Source organism: Bufo bufo, chromosome 2 (assembly GCF_905171765.1).
Source record: "Bufo bufo chromosome 2, aBufBuf1.1, whole genome shotgun sequence".
NCBI lineage: Eukaryota > Metazoa > Chordata > Amphibia > Anura > Bufonidae > Bufo > Bufo bufo.
Window position 1 is genome coordinate 527566159 of NC_053390.1, and position 20464 is coordinate 527586622.

The 20464-nt window shown below is 44.2% G+C and overlaps 1 protein-coding gene across 1 annotated transcript; it reads left to right on the top strand.

The window, feature by feature from the left end:
* Positions 1–1570: 1570 nt before the first annotated feature.
* LOC120989685 (growth-regulated alpha protein-like) lies at positions 1571–19419 on the top strand. Its single transcript, XM_040417937.1, has 4 exons — positions 1571–1670; positions 8038–8170; positions 16362–16449; positions 19232–19419. The coding sequence occupies exons 1-4, from the start codon at positions 1595–1597 to the stop codon at positions 19283–19285; spliced, it is 351 nt and encodes a 116-aa protein (XP_040273871.1). The 5' UTR covers positions 1571–1594; the 3' UTR covers positions 19286–19419.
* The last annotated feature ends 1045 nt before the right edge of the window (positions 19420–20464 follow it).

A 20464-nucleotide genomic window follows, 5' to 3' on the forward strand; every position in this document is an offset into this window, starting at 1 on the left:
TACCTAATATGTTTTTTTATATATATATATATTTTGGTTTTAAACAATAAAAGCTGTTTTTTAAACAAAAAAATGTTTTTTTTATGTCTCCATTTTCTGAAAGCCATATCTTTTTTATTTTTTGGCCGATTGTCTTAAGTAGGGACTCATTTTTTGTGGGATGAGATGATGGTTTGATTGGTATTTTTGGGTACATATGGCTTTTTGATCGCTTGGTATTAAATTTTTTGTGATAAAAGGTGACAAAAAATAGCTTTTTTTAGCACAGTTTTTATTTTTTATTTTTTTACAGTGTTGACCAGATGGGGTGGATCATGGGATATTTTTATATATACTTCACGGTGGTAGCTGGGCAACATCTCGTCCTGTTATATATTTTGGATACCCGGTTACCAGAGGGTGTCTATATGTTTTTGCTTTTTTAAATAAAACTAAATAAAAGCTATACTTTAAAAGGGTCCAATCTCCAGGCTAATACTCACTTATACGGACACTTATACTATTGTTTATATTTAATTCTATTAGAATTCGATATTTTTATAGAGCAGCACTAACTAAAATGTGTGTTTTTTTTTTTTTTTTCTATTTTTTACAATTTTATATGTCTTTTTTATGGGGAAGGGGTTTTCTTTTTTAATTGAAACATTATTTTTATTAATATTATTTTTTTTATTGTTAAAAACACTTTTATTTCACTTTTATAATTTTTTTTATTTTTGTCCCACTATGGGACTTCAACATTTCAGGGTCTGATCCCTGTTTCAATACAGCACAATACATCTGCCCAGTATTGCATAAATATTGAAGTTGCATACCTTTGGTCAACTAGGAAGATTCCATTGTATAGTTAAAGATAGACTTAGAGGGAACTGTTATTATTCCCACCTCCTGTACACAGCCAATGCACAATTTCCGAGGACTGCCCCCAATACTTATACCAACCATCATCCACTCAGGAGAGAGAGACTATATTTTGCTTTAGCCCAGCTGGCCTGATCATTTGTCTGCATATTTGACCTGGGCCCTTGTTCTCCTGCCTTGCACCTCACTGCTCAACTAACACCAAGGGCACCCCATCCACCACAAGGCCACTACAAGGAGGGGAAGAAAGGGTGCGTCCCTTCTAACACTAGATGCCCGGCCTGGAAGAAATCTGGAGCAGGGTTGGCCAAAGTAAGGACTACAACCACTCTTATTGCCACTGCCACCACTAACAGCTTTCCACCCAACTCCTCCCCTTCGGGGCAACAAGCTGCATGTGTATTTAATTGTTTTTATCTACTTTGAGGTTTAGTGTTTCTTTAAAAGCATCTGCAGTAAAAAAAAAAAAAAACACAAAGTGGATCATGTAAAGCTATATATCCACAGCATGTTCCCTTGAAGAGATTCAGGAAACTTAAATTGTGTGGTCTTAAATACAAGGTGGGATTGTATCATCTATGAATCTGTCCCTGCAAATGTTTCCTCCTCTGACTTGAATTGTGGCCAGTTTGAGAGCTATAAATCAAAGTGCAGCTATGCAGAGGCACACAGATAGAAAGCTGCCAGAAGGGAGACTCTAAATTCACATATCTGCCCATGAGCACCTTACAGTATGCAGTGCAAAATCTCATCCCCATCTGTATTTGTTCTCCTGCTTCAGCTGTCAGCAATGCTTCATATCTGCACTGGTAAGAGATATTTCTTTGCCTATAGTTATAGTACTAGCTTCATGAATTGCTTATTGTTTTTTGTTGTATAGAAATAAGTGGAGAATGGAAAATCTGAAGTTTATGCATGTGCTGTATCTGTAAGATCACTGTATGGACGTGTGTGTGTGCAAACCCCTATCACGAGAATGGGTACCCGTACCCTTCTGAGCTCCCAAAATGAACGAAGCGGCAGGTCCAGCAACGTCACTGCCAATTCATTCCTCTCTATGGGAATACAGCACTTAGCTATTTCCAGAACTCCCAATGAGATAAATGGAGCAGCACATCGCATGCTTGACCCTATACTAAATTAATTTCGGGGTGCTCAGAGGGGTACCCATTCTCATGATCAATGAGGGTCCCAGTGGTAGGACCCCCACTAATCTAATAGTATCCCCTATAATGTGACTGCTTATCTTATAATCATTAGGTCAGTGAAAGTAAGGCTAAGTGCCCCCATAACAACTTGAGAGAACATGAAAGCGCCCCATAGCAACCAGAGCACCCACATTATAGTCTGAGTATCCTCATAGACACAAGTCAGAGAGACTTATAACAAACAGCCCTAGCAACCCCATAAAAGTAAATTAACCAATATAGCTAAGGCTGTTATAGGATTCTCTGACTTGGCGACAAATCACTGAATAAAGTGACCTAAATGGGAGGAAATGCTCAGAATCCCAAATACTGTAGCGTATTTATAACCGGGGGAGCAAAACCTCCACATGTGATCCGCTGCAAACAGCAATCCCCAGCAAATAATGCATACAATGGAGGATGCCGGCAGCGGACCACATGTGCCACAAAAAAATCCTACACAATATGGAATAATGAATACTATGAGAATAAATAAATCACTGTAAAGGTGCACTACAATATATGCAAATGAAATACAAGGCTAACCCTCACGCTATATGTATGGAATATGCCATTTTTTTGCTTTGGTAACATTCTGGTGCACCTGGTAGCCTGTGTGTCACACTAGCCCGTTATATAGGTGGGGCTCACACCATTTCGATGAAGCATGGTGGTGGTAGTAGTATCATGCTGTGAGGATGGCTTTTCATCTACAAGGACTGTAAAACTGGTCAGGATTGAAGGAAGATGGATGTCAGTAAATACAGGGCAATTCTTGAGGAAAATCTGTTTATGTCTGGCAGAGACTGGGACAGAGGTTGGCCTTCCAGCAGGACAAATACCCTAAACATATCACTAAGGCCTCTTTTACACGGGCGTTGCGGGAAAATGTGCGGGTGCGTTGCAGGAACACCCGCGATTTTTCCGCACGAGTGCAAAACATTGTAATGCGTTTTGCACTCGCGTGAGAAAAATCGCGCGTGTTTGGTACCCAAACCCGAACTTCTTCACAGAAGTTCGGGCTTGGGATCAGTGTTCTGTAGATTGTATTATTTTCCTTTATAACATGGTTATAAGGGAAAATAATAGCATTCTGAATACAGAATGCATAGTAAAACATCGCTGGAGGGGTTAAAAAAAAATATATATATAATTTAACTCACCTTAATCCACTTGTTCGCGATGCCGGCATCTCCTTCTGTCTTCATCTGATCTCTGTGCAGCAACAGGACCTTTGATGACGTCACTCCGGTCATCACATGGTACGTCACATGATCTTTTACCATGGTGATGGATCATGTGATGACCAGAATAACGTCAGCAAAGGTCCTGTTGCTGCACAGAGATCAGATGAAGACAGAAGGAGATGCCGGGCTACGCGAACAAGTGGATTAAGGTGAGTTAAATTAATTATTTTTTTTTTTTAACCCCTCCAGCGATATTTTACTATGCATTCTGTATTCAGAATGCTATTATTTTCCCTTATAACCATGTTATAAGGGAAAATAATAATGATTGGGTCTCCATCCTGATCGTCTCCTAGCAACCGTGCGTGAAAATCGCACCGCATCCGCACTTGCTTGCGGATGCTTGCGATTTTCACGCAACCCCATTCGTTTCTATGGGGCCTGCGTTACGTGAAAAACGCACAAAGAGGAGCATGCTGCGATTTTCACGCAACGCACAAGTGATGCGTGAAAATCACCGCTCGTGTGCACAGCCCCATAGAAATGAATGGGTCGGTATTCAGTGCGGGTGCAATGCGTTCACCTCCCGCATCGCATCCGCGCGGAATACTCGCTCGTGTGAAAGGGGCCTAAAGCTACGCTGGCCTACACAAAGCCTAGACCTCAATGCAACTGACAATCTATGGCCTAAGACTGTTGTACACCAACACAACCATCTAACTTGGATTTGGATAAGTTCTGTCTAGAATAATGGGAAAAATCCCAGTGTCTAATGTGCTAAGCTAATAAAGGCATACCCCAAAAGACTGGCATCTGTAATTGCAGCATAAGGTGGTTCCATAAAGTATCGACTTTCAGGGGGTGAATACTTATGCATATTAAAGCTTTCCTTTTTTTCTGTGTGTGTTAATTATTGTTTGTGTCACAGTAAAAATATTTTGCACCTTCAGTGTGATAGGCATATAGTGCAAATTAAACGGTACAACCCCTGCAAACCCAGCCCAAACCCCCCAACCCCGCCAAAAAATATATATATATTTTATTTCCAGTTTGTAATGCAACCAAACAGGATATACATGTAGAGAACATGTCCATTGAAAATACTATCCAATCTACGGACATCATGTTATGGAGCAGGAGGATCTGAGCAGACTGATAGTTTTATCAGAAAACTTCCAGTATAACTTATAATTTATTTCAATCTCTGCTCTTTCTGTGCTTAGGAGTCCAGTGATTGCAGCTACCTGTATCTCTGTATCCACAGTCAACGGTCAGGCTGTCCATCACTGTTAAGGCTCATGCACATGACCGTTGTTGATTTGCGGCCCATTTTTCACTGATCCGTTGTTCCGTATCTGAGTTTTTTTTTTCTGATTTAAGTCCTCTTCCGTTCCGTTATTGCACAAAACATATCCGTATGGTTTCCGTATTTGATCAGTTTTTTGCGGATCGTATACAGAAACAGTAACTTATTAATCACCAAACACATGAGCAATATGGGCCGGGTATAGCATTTCTACAGTATGGATCCGAGAAATACAGATGAAATACGGATGACTTACGGATGTGTTCCGTGTGCGTTCCGTATTTTTTGGGGACCCATTGACTTGAATGTGGCCTTGGACCGTGATTTGCGGACAATAATAGGACATGCACTACTTTTTTGCGGAACGGCAATACGGACAAACGGAAACGGAATGCACACGGAGTAACTTCTGTATTTTCTACAGCCCCATTGAAGTGAATGGTCCGCATACGGTCTGCAAAAAAAAACTGAATGGAAGCGGAAAGAAAATACGTTCATGTGCATGAGCCCTTAGCCTCATTCACACGTCAGTGTTTTGGTCAGTGATTTCCATCAGTGATTCTGAGCTAAAACCAGGTGCGGCTCTAAACACAGAACAGGAGCAGATCTTTCCCTTAAACCTTATGTTTGTATAGCCTCCACTCCTGGTTCGGTCTCACAATCACTGATGGAAATCACTGACTAAGGCCTCATGCACACGGACGTCTTTTTTTGCGGTTCGCAAAACGGATTTCCGTTGTTCCGTGATCCGTGACCGTTTTTTCATCCGTGGGTCTTCCTTGATTTTTGGAGGATCCACGGACAATGAAAAAAAAAGTCGTTTTGGTGTCCGCCTGGCCGTGCGGAGCCAAACGGATCCGTCCTGACTTACAATGCAAGTCAATGGGGATGGATCCGTTTGACGTTGACACAATATGGTGCAATTGCAAACGCATCCGTCCCCATTGACTTTCAATGTAAAGTCAGGAGTCCCTATTATACCATCGGATCTGAGTTTTCTCCAATCCGATGGTATATTTTAACTTGAAGCGTCCCCATCACCATGGGAACGCCTCTATGTTAGAATATACCATCGGATTTCAGTTAGATCGTGAAACTCAGATCCGACAGTATATTCTAACACAGAGGCGTTCCCATGGTGATGGGGACGCTTCAGGTTAGAATATACTAAAAGAACTGTGTACATGACTGCCCCCTGCTGCCAGGCAGCAGGGGGCAGCCCCCCCCCCCCCCCTGTATTTAACACATTGGTGGCCAGTGCAGCCGCCCCTCCCTCCCTTGTATTTAAGACATTGGTGGCCAGTGCGGCCGCCCCCCCCCCACTAATTAAAATGACCGACCCCCCCATCATTGGTGGCAGCGGAGAGTTCCGATCGGAGTCACAGTTTAATCGCTGGGACTCCGATCGGTAACCATGGCAACCAGGACGCTACTGCATTCCTGGCTGCCATGGTTACTTAGCAATTTTTGAAGCATTATACTTACCTGCGATGTCTGTGACCGGCCGGGCACTCCTCCTACTGGTAAGTGAAAGGTCTGTGCTATAAGCAATGCGCTGCACAGACCTTTCACTTACCAGTAGGAGGAGCGCCAGGCCGGTCACAGACATCGCAGGTAAGTATAATGCTTCTAAAATTGCTAAGTAACCATGGCAGCCAGGACTGCAGTAGCGTCTTGGCTGCCATGGTAACCGATCGGAGCCCCAGCGAATAAACTGGGACTCCGATCGGAACTCTCCGCTGCCACCAATGATGGGGGGTCGGTCATTTTTAATTAGGGGGGGAGGGAGGGGGGACCGGCCGCACTGGCCACCAATGTGTTAAATACAAGGGAGGGAGGGAGAGGGTGCCGGCTGCACTGGCCACCAATGTGTTAAATACAAGGGAGGGAGGGGGGGCCGGCTGCACTGGCCACCAATGTGTTAAATACAAGGGAGGGAGGGGGGGCCGGCCGCACTGGCCACCAATGTGTTAAATACAGGGGGGATTCTGCCCCCTGCTGCCCGGCAGCACCTGCCAGGCAGCAGGGGGCAGTCATGTACACAGTTCTTTTAGTATATTCTAACCTGAAGCGTCCCCATCACCATGGGAACGCCTCTGTGTTAGAATATACTGTCGGATCTGAGTTTTCACGAAGTGAAAAATCAGATCTAAAAAGCTTTTATGCAGACGGATCAGCGGATCCGTCTGTGTGAAAGTAGCCTACGGACAAGGATGACGGACGCGGATGGCAATCTTGTGTGCATCCGTGTTTTTTCACGGACCCATTGACTTGAATGGGTCCGTGAACCGTTGTCCGTCAAAAAAATAGGACAGGTCATATTTTTTTGACGGACAGGAAACACGTATCACAGATGCAGCTGCAAAACGGTGCATTTTCCGATTTTTCCACGGACCCATTGAAAGTCAATGGGTCCGCAAAGAAAACGGAAAACGGAACAACGGCCGCGGATGCACACAACGGTCGTGTGCATGAGGCCTAAGGGCTCATGCACATTACCGTATGCCCTCCGAGACATACGATCCATGAGCTGTGAGCATCGGGCATCCCACGGGGCTATTGTCCTGCACTCATAATATCATTTAATATCATATGAGTGCGGGACAATAGTCCCGCGGGCGGCCCGATACACACAGCATCATTGTTACCTATGATGCTGTGCGCTCCCGTGCACACGATGTATGCCGCTCCGGGACATATGGCCGATCATGGATCGTATGTCTCGGAGGGCATACGGTCGGGTGCATGAGCCCTAAAACACTGATGTGTGAATGAAGCATTAGGCCTCTTTCACATGAACGATACGGATTGGCTCCGGATGCGTTCAGGGGGCATTCAGTGAAACTCGCACCATTTTGCAAGCAAGTTCAGTCAGTTTTGCAATTGCATTCAGTTGTTCCGTTTTTTCCACGCGGCTGCAATGGATGCATTTTTTACGTGCATAATAAAAAAACTGAAGGTTTACAAGCAACACCTCTTAGCAACCATCAGTGAAAAACGCATCCCATCTGGACTTGCTTCCGGATGCAATGCGTTTTTCACTGAAGCCCCATTCACTTCTATGGGGTCAGGGCTGCGTGAAAAACAAAGAATATGGAACATGCTGCGTTTTTCACGCAACGCAGAACTGATGTGTGAAAAAAAACACATATGTACATAAACCCATTGAAATGGATGGTTCAGAATATTCAGTGTAGGTGCTATGCGCTAATGTTACACATTGCACCCGCATGGAAAACTTGTGTGAAAGGGGCCTTAGGACCTTAGGAACCCCTACTGAACAAGTTTTGCTAAGTCGTTTCCCATAAAACTGTATATCATTCTGCTTAGTCCTCCAGTGTGACTTGCTAACTTACAGTACCAAGTTATCAACTGCTGATGTTAGTAAATGCTACATGGAAACTATGTTTTCTGCTGAAAAAAATTATATTCTGAGTATATTCATTCATCAGCTATATTTTTTATGAAATTCTAAATACTTATGCTTTCTAAACAGGTATACCTGAGTCTGCAGATTTGCGTTGCCAGTGTATCAATACTGTCAGAGTGTTAAAACCTATTGACAAGAAGCAAGTTATGAAACTAGAACTTTTTAACAGTGGTCCTCATTGCTCCAGAGCAGAAGTTATGTAAGTATTATTAAAATTAAAATGTTTTTCCAGACTAACAATATTAATGACCTATACTTAGCATAGGTCATCAATATCAGATTGGTGGGGATCTGACTCCCCCTTTCCCGATCAGCTATTACCTGCAGCCACCAGCACTACTACTGTGAATGGATCCAGAAGTTTCATTTGATATACTGTACATTAGACAAATAAATTATAGTTCCTTGTTGCATACAGTATGAAAAATTGGTGTTTTTTTGTCCGGACCAGATTTTGCTAGGCAGTGCTAAATAGTACTGTACAGTGTGCCATGTAGTAATAATATTACACAGTGCTTACAAATGGAGCCACAGTGTGAATTTATCATGGATATGTGAACTCAATTTTGCTTCAGTCTGTGTTGAAGTACTTTGCATCAAATTTATCAAATATCGTATGTTGTTTGATAACTTTGTCTTATCCTTAAACCTAAGGCCTAAGAGTTCACACTTCAGTTATTTGAGTCACGGATGCGGACCCATTCACTTGAATGGAACCCTATAGAAGCACTACGAAGTGCTTCCGTGGGGTTTCGTCCCGTACTTCCGTTCCGCAAAAAGATAGAACATGTCCTATCTTTTTGTGGAACGAGCGAATCGCAGACCCGTTATAGTGAATGGGTCTGCGATCCGCTGCGGCTGCCCCACGGTCGGTGTTCATGCAATTTGCCTTAATGTGAGCCAAAACCAGTAGTGAAGCCTACACAGAAATCAGATATGATGGAAATATATGCACCTATTCTGTGTTTTTGACCCGTATCTAGTTTTGGCTCACAATAAAGGTCCATTCACACATCTGCAACTGTCATGCAGTCCGCAAATTGCATTTTGCGGACCGCACATGGCCGGCACTATGATAGAAATGCCTATTCTTGTTCGTGGCTGTGGTCAAGAATAGGACATGCTCTATTTTTTGCGGGGCCGCAGAACGGAAGTGCGGATGCGGACAGCACACGGTGTGGTGTCCGCATCTTTTTTAGCCCCATTGAAATGAATGGGTCCGCACCCATTCCACAAAATTGCGGAACGTATTCGGACCCTTGAATGGACCCTAACTGATAAAAATAACTGATCAAATCTGACTGAAGTGTAAACTTAACCTTAGGGCTCATTCAGACGGCCGTGGTTCCGTACTGTGGCTCCGCAGAAAGGATAGAGCATGTCCTATTCTTTTCCACAATCGCGGACAAGAATAGGCATTTTCTATTATGGTTATGGCCATGTGCGGTCCGTACACTGCCGGTATCCGTGTTTTGCGGATTCGCAAAACACTACGCCTATCTAAATTAGGACTAACACTTTTGTCTAGAAAAGCTATTCCAGTTTTCCAACTCCACCTTCCTACTGGAGTGAGATTGCAACTTTCTAAATAAGTCTCAATTATAAATTTAAGCAAATGAGCTAAAAATTAAGTAAAAGCCTAATTTTGCAACTCTTTGAAGCCAGACTTCTGGAGTGAAGGCATGATAAATCAGGGCTACAGTGTTCAAATCATTACAGCCTCCTCTTAAGGCCTATTGCACACGACCGTATGGCTTTTTCAGTGTTTTGCGTTCCGTTTTTCGCGGATCCGTTTTTTGTTTCCGTTGTGTTTCCGTTTCTGTTCCGTTTTTCCGTTCTGTTTTTCCGTATGGCATATACAGTATACAGTAATTACATAGATAAAATTGGGCTGGGCATAACATTTTCAATAGATGGTTCAGCAAAAAACGGAACGGAAACGGAAGACATACGGATGCATTTCCGTATGTGTTCCGTTTTTTTTGCGGACCCATTGACTTGAATGGAGCCACAGAACGTGATTTGCGGGCAATAATAGGACATGTTCTATGTTAGAACGGAACGGAAAAACGGAAATACGGAAACGGAATGCATACGGAGTACATTCCGATTTTTTTGCGGAACCATTGAAATGAATGGTTCCGTATACGGAACACAAAAAACGGCCAGTAAACGGGGAAAAAAAACGGCCGTGTGCAGGGGGCCTAAGTCAGGATAGTGATCAGCTGATCTCTGTGGGTACAGCTTCTGAAACTCCAAGTAGAAGGTTAATCAATCTCTACACACCAGAATCTGGCTTCAAAAAGTCTCAAAATAGAGCTTTTGCAACTTTTGAGATTTTTTGGGACTTTTGCATTTTTACACCACTCCACTCCAGCTTTAAAAAAGGTGTGGGGCAATGGGTGTGGTTGGCCATGTTATTTAGTTTCACTACAGATTTATCACTGAAACTTTTTTTTAAAGTCGCAAAACAGTTGCAAACCTACTCAACTACAGGTGTGGGGTAGGAAAACTGGAGTAGCATTTCTAGACAAAAGTGTTAGGTTTAAGCTGGCAACAAATGTAACAAAAAACATGGGTTATTTGATGCATTTGGCACAAAGTATGCCAATGCAGAACCAAAATCACTGCATATGTAGATACAATAGGGTAATTAGAACAACAATATCACTGAAGCTAGTAAATGTACCCTTTAAAACGTCACTTTTATTAAATATAGATAAAATAGAACCCACAAAAATGTAGACAAACAAATAATAATAATAAATGATAGGATCACTGGGACAAATGACCCAGTAGGACTATACACAATAGTTAGAGGCAGATACAAGAAAGGTTACCGCTATGCGGTTACTCACGGTACCGTTGATAAGAAATGGAGCAACCACTCACGATACCATACATCTCAGGTGGAATAATTTGGAACAGGATTAGTTCTTGTATCTGCCTCTAACTATTGTGTATAGTCCTACTGGGTCATTTGTCCCAGTGATCCTATCATTTATTATTATTATTATTATTTATAACAAAAATTGAAAGTGAGGGCGAGCACTCAACACCTGTAGCCAATTAGTAGTGCATAAAATTTTATTAAATCGCCATATAATAATATGACATATAAATGGACCATATGAACTAAAATGCAATATAAAATGTCACTTTAAGGAAAAGGTTAAATAGTAGCAGTCTCTTGTGTTCAAGGCTACTATAGAATGTAGCTAATGCGTTTCACCGCTGCGTTTCACTGTCCCATGCGCATATTACAATAGTCAATGAGTTTGGCTGACTCGTGTGCGCTGCTCCAATATCAGCCAAACAATAGTGCAGGTAGATTTAACAGTGTCCGCTACCACATATGGACTCGGCTTGGTGTCCTCAACTGCCAATGGTCAAATGGCCGAGCACATTTAGTTAATAAGCCTCACCGCATGAGGTTTGAACCAGTAGTGTTCCTACCTTCCTCTGGTTTCGAGGACGTTAATCCAGACGTGTGCGGTGGGTCAGCTGCGAGCGACTGCTCCGGCGTCCAGCTCGTGGTGTCTGTGATCAGCTGTTTCCTGATCTCGCGGGACCTCGGAAGTAGTATGTGCCTGGACTGCACAGCAATACTAAGAGTTTCTGTACTTAGCGTCTCAGGAATCCAGCTTCTTCCGATAAGTTATGTTGTTCGCATGGCCATGCGTCGATTGCGGAGATGCTTCTGTTGCAGGTGTGCGGCCCAGACGCGTTTCGGGAACTCCTTCCCGAAACTCGATTGCGGAGATGCTTCTGTTGCAGGTGTGCGGACCAGACGCGTTTCGGGAACTCCTTCCCGAAACTCCTTCCCCACTGACGAAGGGAAGGAGTTCCCAAAACGCGTCTGGGCCGCACACCTGCAACAGAAGCATCTCCGCAATCGACGCATGGCCATGCGAACAACATAACTTATCGGAAGAAGCTGGATTCCTGAGACGCTAAGTACAGAAACTCTTAGTATTGCTGTGCAGTCCAGGCACATACTACTTCCGAGGTCCCGCGAGATCAGGAAACAGCTGATCACAGACACCACGAGCTGGACGCCGGAGCAGTCGCTCGCAGCTGACCCACCGCACACGTCTGGATTAACGTCCTCGAAACCAGAGGAAGGTAGGAACACTACTGGTTCAAACCTCATGCGGTGAGGCTTATTAACTAAATGTGCTCGGCCATTTGACCATTGGCAGTTGAGGACACCAAGCCTAGTCCATATGTGGTAGCGGACACTGTTAAATCTACCTGCACTATTGTTTGGCTGATATTGGAGCAGCGCACACGAGTCAGCCAAACTCATTGACTATTGTAATATGCGCATGGGACAGTGAAACGCAGCGGTGAAACGCATTAGCTACATTCTATAGTAGCCTTGAACACAAGAGACTGCTACTATTTAACCTTTTCCTTAAAGTGACATTTTATATTGCATTTTAGTTCATATGGTCCATTTATATGTCATATTATTATATGGCGATTTAATAAAATTTTATGCACTACTAATTGGCTACAGGTGTTGAGTGCTCGCCCTCACTTTCAATTTTTGTTATATTTATCACTAGAGGAGGGGTGATCCTCTACACTGGGCTAGTAGCACCACATCCAGAACCCCATCTGAGGTGAGCCACCAATCTTGAGTCCACAGACTTATTATTATTATTTGTTTGTCTACATTTTTGTGGGTTCTATTTTATCTATATTTAATAAAAGTGACGTTTTAAAGGGTACATTTACTAGCTTCAGTGATATCAATGCAGAATCAACCAAAACTGATGATAAATCCCCATTCATAACACCCCCTTCCCTGCTGATTAGCCATTATTCTCCATACTCAGTGGCTCTCAGCTTTGGCTCACAAGAGGGGATATAGCTCATAAGATAACCTTCTATGACATTCACATGTCCTAATACAGGATATGGGCATAGGTGTTCCTGATGGGACAGCCCTTTTTAAAGAGCTCTTTGTACACATTGACATTACATATCATGCTCTCATTCCCATCTAATGGAACCAGAATGGATGCACACCATGGAATTCTTTCCCTTTATTTTCACAGAAGCACTTTAAGGACTGTATTACATTAAAGGATCAGGCAGACGATTGTCCTTCCCGGCAATCGCTCGCTAGTTAGTGGAGGAGACTGCTGCTATTACATGCAGCAATCTCCTCCAAAGTATGGGGAGGAGCGATCGTTATGCCATCACTCGTCCCCATGCAGACTAGTTGTTTTCCAGCAGCAGATCGTGATTACACAGCACGATCTACCGGTGGCAAATGATGCTTTTTAAGCCTGATTAAAAATCTGGATTGCCCGATGAACAACTGTTTGCTCGTTCAGCGGGTAATCTGCAGCAGCATTACCAGGGCTTTTTTTCTCAGAGAAAAGGTGGTGGAACTTACCCCCCCCCCCTCCCCTGGCCACACCCCTACCCACCCCTAGGACCGCCCCCTAAAACCGCCCCTTTAGAGAACAGGGATGCAAGTAAAATTGCCAGTGACGGTCGTGACAGCCAGGCTGCCAGTGCCCGCGGCCGCCGCCGCCCTAGTCCACACATGGGCAGCGCAGCCTGGCCTGGCCCCTTCCCTCCCAGTATAAAATGACCCTATACAGAGCCCCCATATAAAATACCCCTTCTTTTTAGCTTCTGTAGATGTCCCTATAGTGCCACCCAATAATGTGCCAGTAATAAGTGCCCCAATAGATGCCCCCCAATCATGTACCAGTAAGATGTGCCCCCATATCATGTGCCAGTAAGATGTGCCCCCATAGATGCCCCCCAATCATGTGCCAGTAATAAGAGCCCCCCACCATCATGTGCCAGTAGCCTGAGTGCCCCCCTATCATGTGCCAGTAGCCCCCCTATCATGTGCCAGTAGCCCCCCTATCAAGTGCCAGTAGCCTCCTATCATGTGCCAGTAGCCCCCCTTATGTGCCAGTAGCCCCCCTTATCCCTTATGTGCCAGTAGCCCCCCTTATGTGCCAGTAGCCCCCTTATCCCTTATGTGCCAGTAGCCCCCCTTATGTGCCAGTAGCCCCCCTTATGTGCCAGCAGCCCCCCTTATGTCTGTTCCAGCCCAGCAGCCCCCCTTATGTCTGTGCCAGCAGCCCCCCTTATGTGCCAGTAGCCAGCAGCCCCCCTTATGTCTGTGCCAGCAGCCCCCCTTATGTCTGTGCCAGCAGCCCCCCTTATGTGCCAGCAGCCCCACTTATGTCTGTGCCAGCCCAGCAGCCCCCCTTATGTGCCAGTAGCCAGTAGCTCCCCTTATGTGCCAGCAGCCCCACTTATGTCTGTGCCAGCCCAGCAGCCCCCCTTATGTGCCAGGATTGTCATTTTTACATATAAAAAAAAAATAATAAACGTATACTTACCTCCTCCAGAATGCGATGCAGGCCTCGTCTGGCCTGTGTCCCTCGCTGGCTCAGGCGGCGCGATGTCTTCATCGTGCCGCCTGCACCGGCCTCTGATAGGCTGCCAGCACTAGGCCGGCAGCCTATCAGAGGAACAGGGAGGGGACACACCTCTCCCTGCCCTGCCGCATTACAGACATTTGTATTGCCGTCCTGAGGACGGCGATACAGATGAGATGACTTTGGAGATGAGTGAGCGCTTCCACAATGGAAGCGCAGCGCTCATCTCCTGCTGTGCCCTGCCGGCGCCCCCCTTCTGACAGCGCCCCGGGCGGCTGCCCGGCCCGCCCGCCCCAAGAAACGGCCCTGCAGTAACTAAAGGGGGGCGGGGCGAGTCGGCAGAAAATAGGTGGCGGAACGCCGTATCGGGGCGTTCAGCCAGAAAAAAAGGCCTGAGCATTACACAGCCAGATCATCTTGTCCTATGAATACTCAAAAGTGATAAAAGTGATGATCTGGCAGACTATCTGCCAGTGTAAAGGCTGTATTAGACTGTGCGATCATGCAAGTGATTTTAGGAATGGAAGTGTTCCCACTCTTCAGCAGAAGGGACTGCTGCTATTACATGCAGTGATCTCCTCCATAGTATGAGGAGAAGCGATCTCCAATACCATCGCTTGTCCCTATACTGACTAGTTGTTTGACACAGCAGATCGTGATTAGACAGCACAACCTGGTTTTCCCAATGAATAAGCATTTGCTTGTTTATCAGATAATCGGCGGCAGTATTACACCGCCAGATCATTGTTAACAAGCATTCCTACAAGCAATGATCTGGCTGTCAATGGGCCAGTGTAATACTAACTTAAGCTGCTTATTTATGTAATGTTATTTGCACATGTGCCCTGATGTCCTGGATGGGTCTGGACATATGTCCCTCCATCAGTGGCCATTTTGACGACCAGAGCACCATGCGGTCCTGAAGCGAACTGTACTAAATAAGGGCTGGTCCTTATCATTGGACAACATCAAAGCTGTTGTGCAAATAACAATCCTGGCTCTACATGACATATCTATTTCTATAGAATGTCCCTTAAAGGGGTTTTCTGGTTATAATGATTTTTAAGAAAGTGCCCACAGCCTGCCTGCTGAAACAGAAGATTCATACCTGCTCCATGCATATCCGGTTCTCCATGCTGCCTCCAAATTCCGGTCCCCACACTGTTTTCTTCTGGTGATGCATAGGCTTGGTGACATGCACCATTCTAGCCAATGACTGGCTTCAGCAGTGATGTGGCCACAAGCAGCACATAACCGATGGAGCCAGTCATGTGACCATGTCCAGGCACAACTGGATGTAAGAATAGTGTTAGAACTGAAAGGTAGAGAAAGCAGTAGCAGTGTGAAAGACCAGAGCGACGTGGAAAAAGTTAAATATGAATCTTCTGTTCTGGCTCTTGCTTAAAAAAAATCATTATATTTGGAAAACCCCTTTAATTAAGTATTTCTTTAAAATGCTAGGGCTGTTTGGACTAAATAGATTTAAGGGGTTCTCCAGGAATTATTTAAAATGGGTACAAGCAACTTGTCCTAGAATGTAAATAGAACAGGTTGTCTCCTCATGCAGAACTATATAGGGAAGGTGAGGGGATGGGGCCTCATATATTCCACATACATTCTTTGGTAAGCTTTGATGTCTTCAACCTGGCTGCATACTGTAGTTCCGTTACCATCTTTTAAAGGGCAGGAATTCTGCTCTACAGTAGATGGTAGTGATGTGATCCTATGGGGTATATACCGTCATGACTGAGCAGTCTGATAGTAACGGAGAGCAGAATAACATGTTCCTGGCAGGATCCCCAGCCATGATGGCATATCACACACAGGATCGCATCATTATCAGCTATTCACTAGTAAGAAGATTACCTACACTACATTTTAGATCATGCACCTTTCTAACCAGTCAGAGAATAAAACATTTTGTGGGAGTGCTACAGTATTTTAATTTGACATTTACTTTTTCTTTTGCAGTCTTACATTGAAAAATGGGTATAAAAGCTGTTTAAATCCGGAAGTCAAGTGGGTGAAACGCATGGTCGATAATATTCTTAAGAAAAAGGTATTATTTCCAAATTCTCTCAACGTATTTAATTTGTGGAAATTATATTCAATATACAAACATACACACATATATAGTTTCTTTCTCATCACACAGATCAGATGACATGATTATGCAATGTCCCACTAAAGGGCCACGCCTGGGGTTTCCCTTGGGAGGTTTCTACGAAATATGTTCCTCTTATAGAGCAAGTAAACGTGACACCACTGCGGTTAAGCAGCGGAAGCACAAGGCTCCCTTTGTAGATGGTAATGTTGGTACCCAGAGGTAGGATTGCCAGAGTGGTGTAGGGAGACCTACAATCTCTGTAGATGTTATATACACTTGTCACGGTGTTCCTACCTGGATATCCGTGGATCCCAGACGTGATGTGGTCCGAAGCAGTGCAAAAGGGGTAGGTGAACTTGGATGGTGGATGAGTAGAATGAATGGAGTCCAGACTTTGTAATAACGTTGAACAGTTGCTTTTACTTGACAGAAACGGTAATCCAAACAGTTTCCAAACGGTATCTTGGTCATGAGCAGGTATTGGCTTAACTTTTGCAGGCAAATACTTCTCTGCAACGATCTCAGCCCTGCTATGCTAGCTGGAGTAAATAAGAAACTCTTCCTCTTCTGCTGGAACTTAGTTTAGCTGTAGTCTGTCTCTTACTTTAATCCTAGGAACTTCTTGTTCTGCCTTTGGAGTACCTCAAGCTCTAGCTTCAGCTTCGATGAAGGCAATGTAAGCCCAGGAGGGGACAAGCAACCATGTAGACTTCAGAGGCAGGACCTCTGGGCCTAGCAGAGCAGGCAGTGCTCTGCCAGCCAACACACAACCTCTCCCTAAGGAGGGTGGACTAGACACTGAATTCAAACTAACTCCTTCCTCTCTAGAGAGGACTGGAAGGGAACAAGCAGGTTCCTCTCCAGGGAAGCTAATACTGCCAATGTTGCCGCCATCCGCCAGGCAATTACATGAACATAACCAGTTTCAGGAATAAATATGCACATTATTAGGCGATGACACAAAATACATTAGATGTTCTACAGTACATTAGCACATAGGAGACGGTAGCAAGGCGCCAAAAAGAAGTGGTAATGGCACTCCTGGACATTACAATTACATTTCAGGATAAGTGTTACACTTTGCCTGGCAGCCTTCCTCCTTGTGTCTTTTCCTTGTGGGTCCAGCTGGATCTGCTCTGTCCCTTCATGTAGGTTATGGCCTGCTTGCTGTCAAAGCCCTACCTCCTCAGCTCGTAGGGGACACGCATGCGCTCCCGCTGGCTCTTAAAGGACCAGCGCTCATGCACCCTAATCTTCATCAGACAATGGCTGGCAACCCTGGGGTACTTAGGTCACCTTCCCCTGTGGGAGCGTAACTGAGCAATAGGTTTTCTAGCGTGTGATTATCCTGCAAAAGTGTATGTTCTGTTTTCTGTCTGTGTACTATCTTTCTGCTTGTTTACTAGATTTTGACCCTCTGCTGCTTCACCTGACCTGTGCTTGACCTTCATATTGATTCTTCACTGCCTGCCCTGACCTTGGACCGTATAGCATATTCTCTGCTGCCCTTACCTCTGCCTGACCCTGACCCTGAATTTGCCTGACCTCTGCACTTACGCACCCTGGGGGTCAGCTGTCAATCACACAGAGACTACTCCAGGAGGTAGCGACCTGGTAGTTCCCCTGCAGCAAAGTCCAGATCCCTGTACAGTGGTTAAAGTGTGAAAACCAGGGGATTGCCAGGTTGAAACCCTTAGGATTAACCCAAAGTCAAATCTGTTGGTTGACACGGTGGTTCCACAACCACTGCTGTAACAAGTCTTTTTCAGACTTACAAACTATCGGGGTCATTTATCAAACTGGTGTAAAATAGGACTGGCTTAGTTGCCCATAGCAACCAATCAGATTCCACCTTTCATTTTCCAAAGGAGCTGTTCAAAATGAATGGTGGAATCTGATTGGTTGCTATGGGCAACTAAGCTAGTTCTACTTTAAACCAGTTTAATAAATGACTCCCTATGTTACTATGTAAGCTGTTCCTTTTCCCCTTGTTTATTTTATGCATTCCCCTTGGTAAAATGACTCCACAAAAAACTTACTACACTGAACATATTTTATTTCACATCCACTTCTGAAAATGTCTTATTTTGTAGTAAGATACAAAGAAATGTCAAGAATACATGAGAGCAATTACCTGTCCTACAGAGCAGGGTCTTGTGTCTCTGCAGGAAGTCTTAAATGGGTTGTTTAACCCAAAATTGATTGAGGGCCAGATTGTGTTTACAGTAAAGAAAAAAGAGACTCGCCTCTTCCAAGCATCTCCATTACAGCGCCAACGGCCCCTTTCGATGCTGCTTCCAGTCCCAGTCCTGTGGAACAGAAGTGTGAAGTCCTGTCCATCGCCATATGCAGCGCTGCAGCCATTCACTGGCCTCAGCTGTTGTAACTAAGCAGCACATGACCACTGAGTCCACAGAGGTGTACATGAGGAAGGGCCGACCATCACACTTCTAGTCCACAGGGGACCAGAAACAGCGTAGATGGGTTCATAGGCGCTGGAACGGAGCTGCTTGGAAGAGGTGAGTGTCATTTATTTCTTTACTGTAAACAGCTTCCAGACAGTAATTAACCCCTTTATTGTGAGTGGCATGTTGTAGCTCAGCAGTATTCAATAAATACACAAGGAAACAAATGCTTGCACTGAAATATGATTATATATATATATATATCATATACTGTACAAATGCGTGAAAACCACATGTAATTAAATTTTTTATTGTATTCATTTTAACAGGGCATCAAGAAAAAAGTAATGCTACAACATCAGAGTTCAGATACGTTACACTAAAGTCCACTCCTGGCTTCAAGGCATGTACCACAGACAGAGAACAACTGAGATTTTTTATTTATTTTTTATCACAGGGCAAAATATAATGGATATACAATCTTAAATCTGGTAGCAACTCTGAAGTCTATGATGTGCTTTAGGCTTCGTTCACATCAACGTTCAGCCTTTCTGTTCTCCTGCTCCGTTTAGGAGTAGGAGAACGGAAAGGACGGAGAAGGCACATAACTGAGCCAAACGGAGCCTAAGGACCCCATAGACTATAATGGGGTCCGTTATCTTTCCGCTCAGAAGATGATTTTGGAGCGGAGACAAAAGTTGTGCATGCAGGACTTTTGTCTCCGCTTCAAAATCATCTTCTGAGCGTAAACATAACGGACCCCATTATAGTCTATGGGGTCCTTAGGCTCCGTTCGGCTCAGTTATGTGCCTTCTCCGTCCTTTCCGTTCTCCCGCTCCTAAACGGAGCAGGAGAACAGAAAGGTTGAACGGTGATGTGAATGAAGCCTTAGCTTATTTAGCTAGTTTTACCATTATATTAATCATATTGTTATTGTACTAGACAATTTTATTTAGGGAATGTTGCTCAAAAAAAAAAAAAAGGCTACATTCGAACCAGTTGATGAAGAAGAATCTCACGAACACGGTGCAAAAATTTTCCACGCTCAAATTGACCTGTGGTGAGAATACTGAAATCTACTGCATGTCAATTTTTTGTTTGGATTTTCGGCACAGATTTCACCCTTATCTGGGGCAAATCCACATCAAAATCTGCAATTAATACACATGGTAGTTTTTGTTGCAGAAAATTTCTGCAACTGAAAATCGGTTCCATTCACTTGAATGGAGCTTGCACAAATTCATGTGATTGCCACCAAACAACCCAATTAAAATGAATGAAACTGATTTTTAGTTGCAGAAGGCACCATTTATCATCCGTAGCTGCAAAAATGTCTGTACCAGCCAGTGGCGTAACTAGAAATGACTGGGCCCCACAACAAATGTATAAAATCCCCCTCTCCTCCAAGCAACGTCTTCGCAATCCCCTCCTCCCATGGCTAGTCAAAATCGCTCTCTCAGACGAGGCCCAGAAGCCACTCCGTCCGTTTCCTACAGTGTCACTGTATAAAATGTCATTGTATAATACTATTGAGGGGCCCTGACAATAAAATCTTTGAGTCC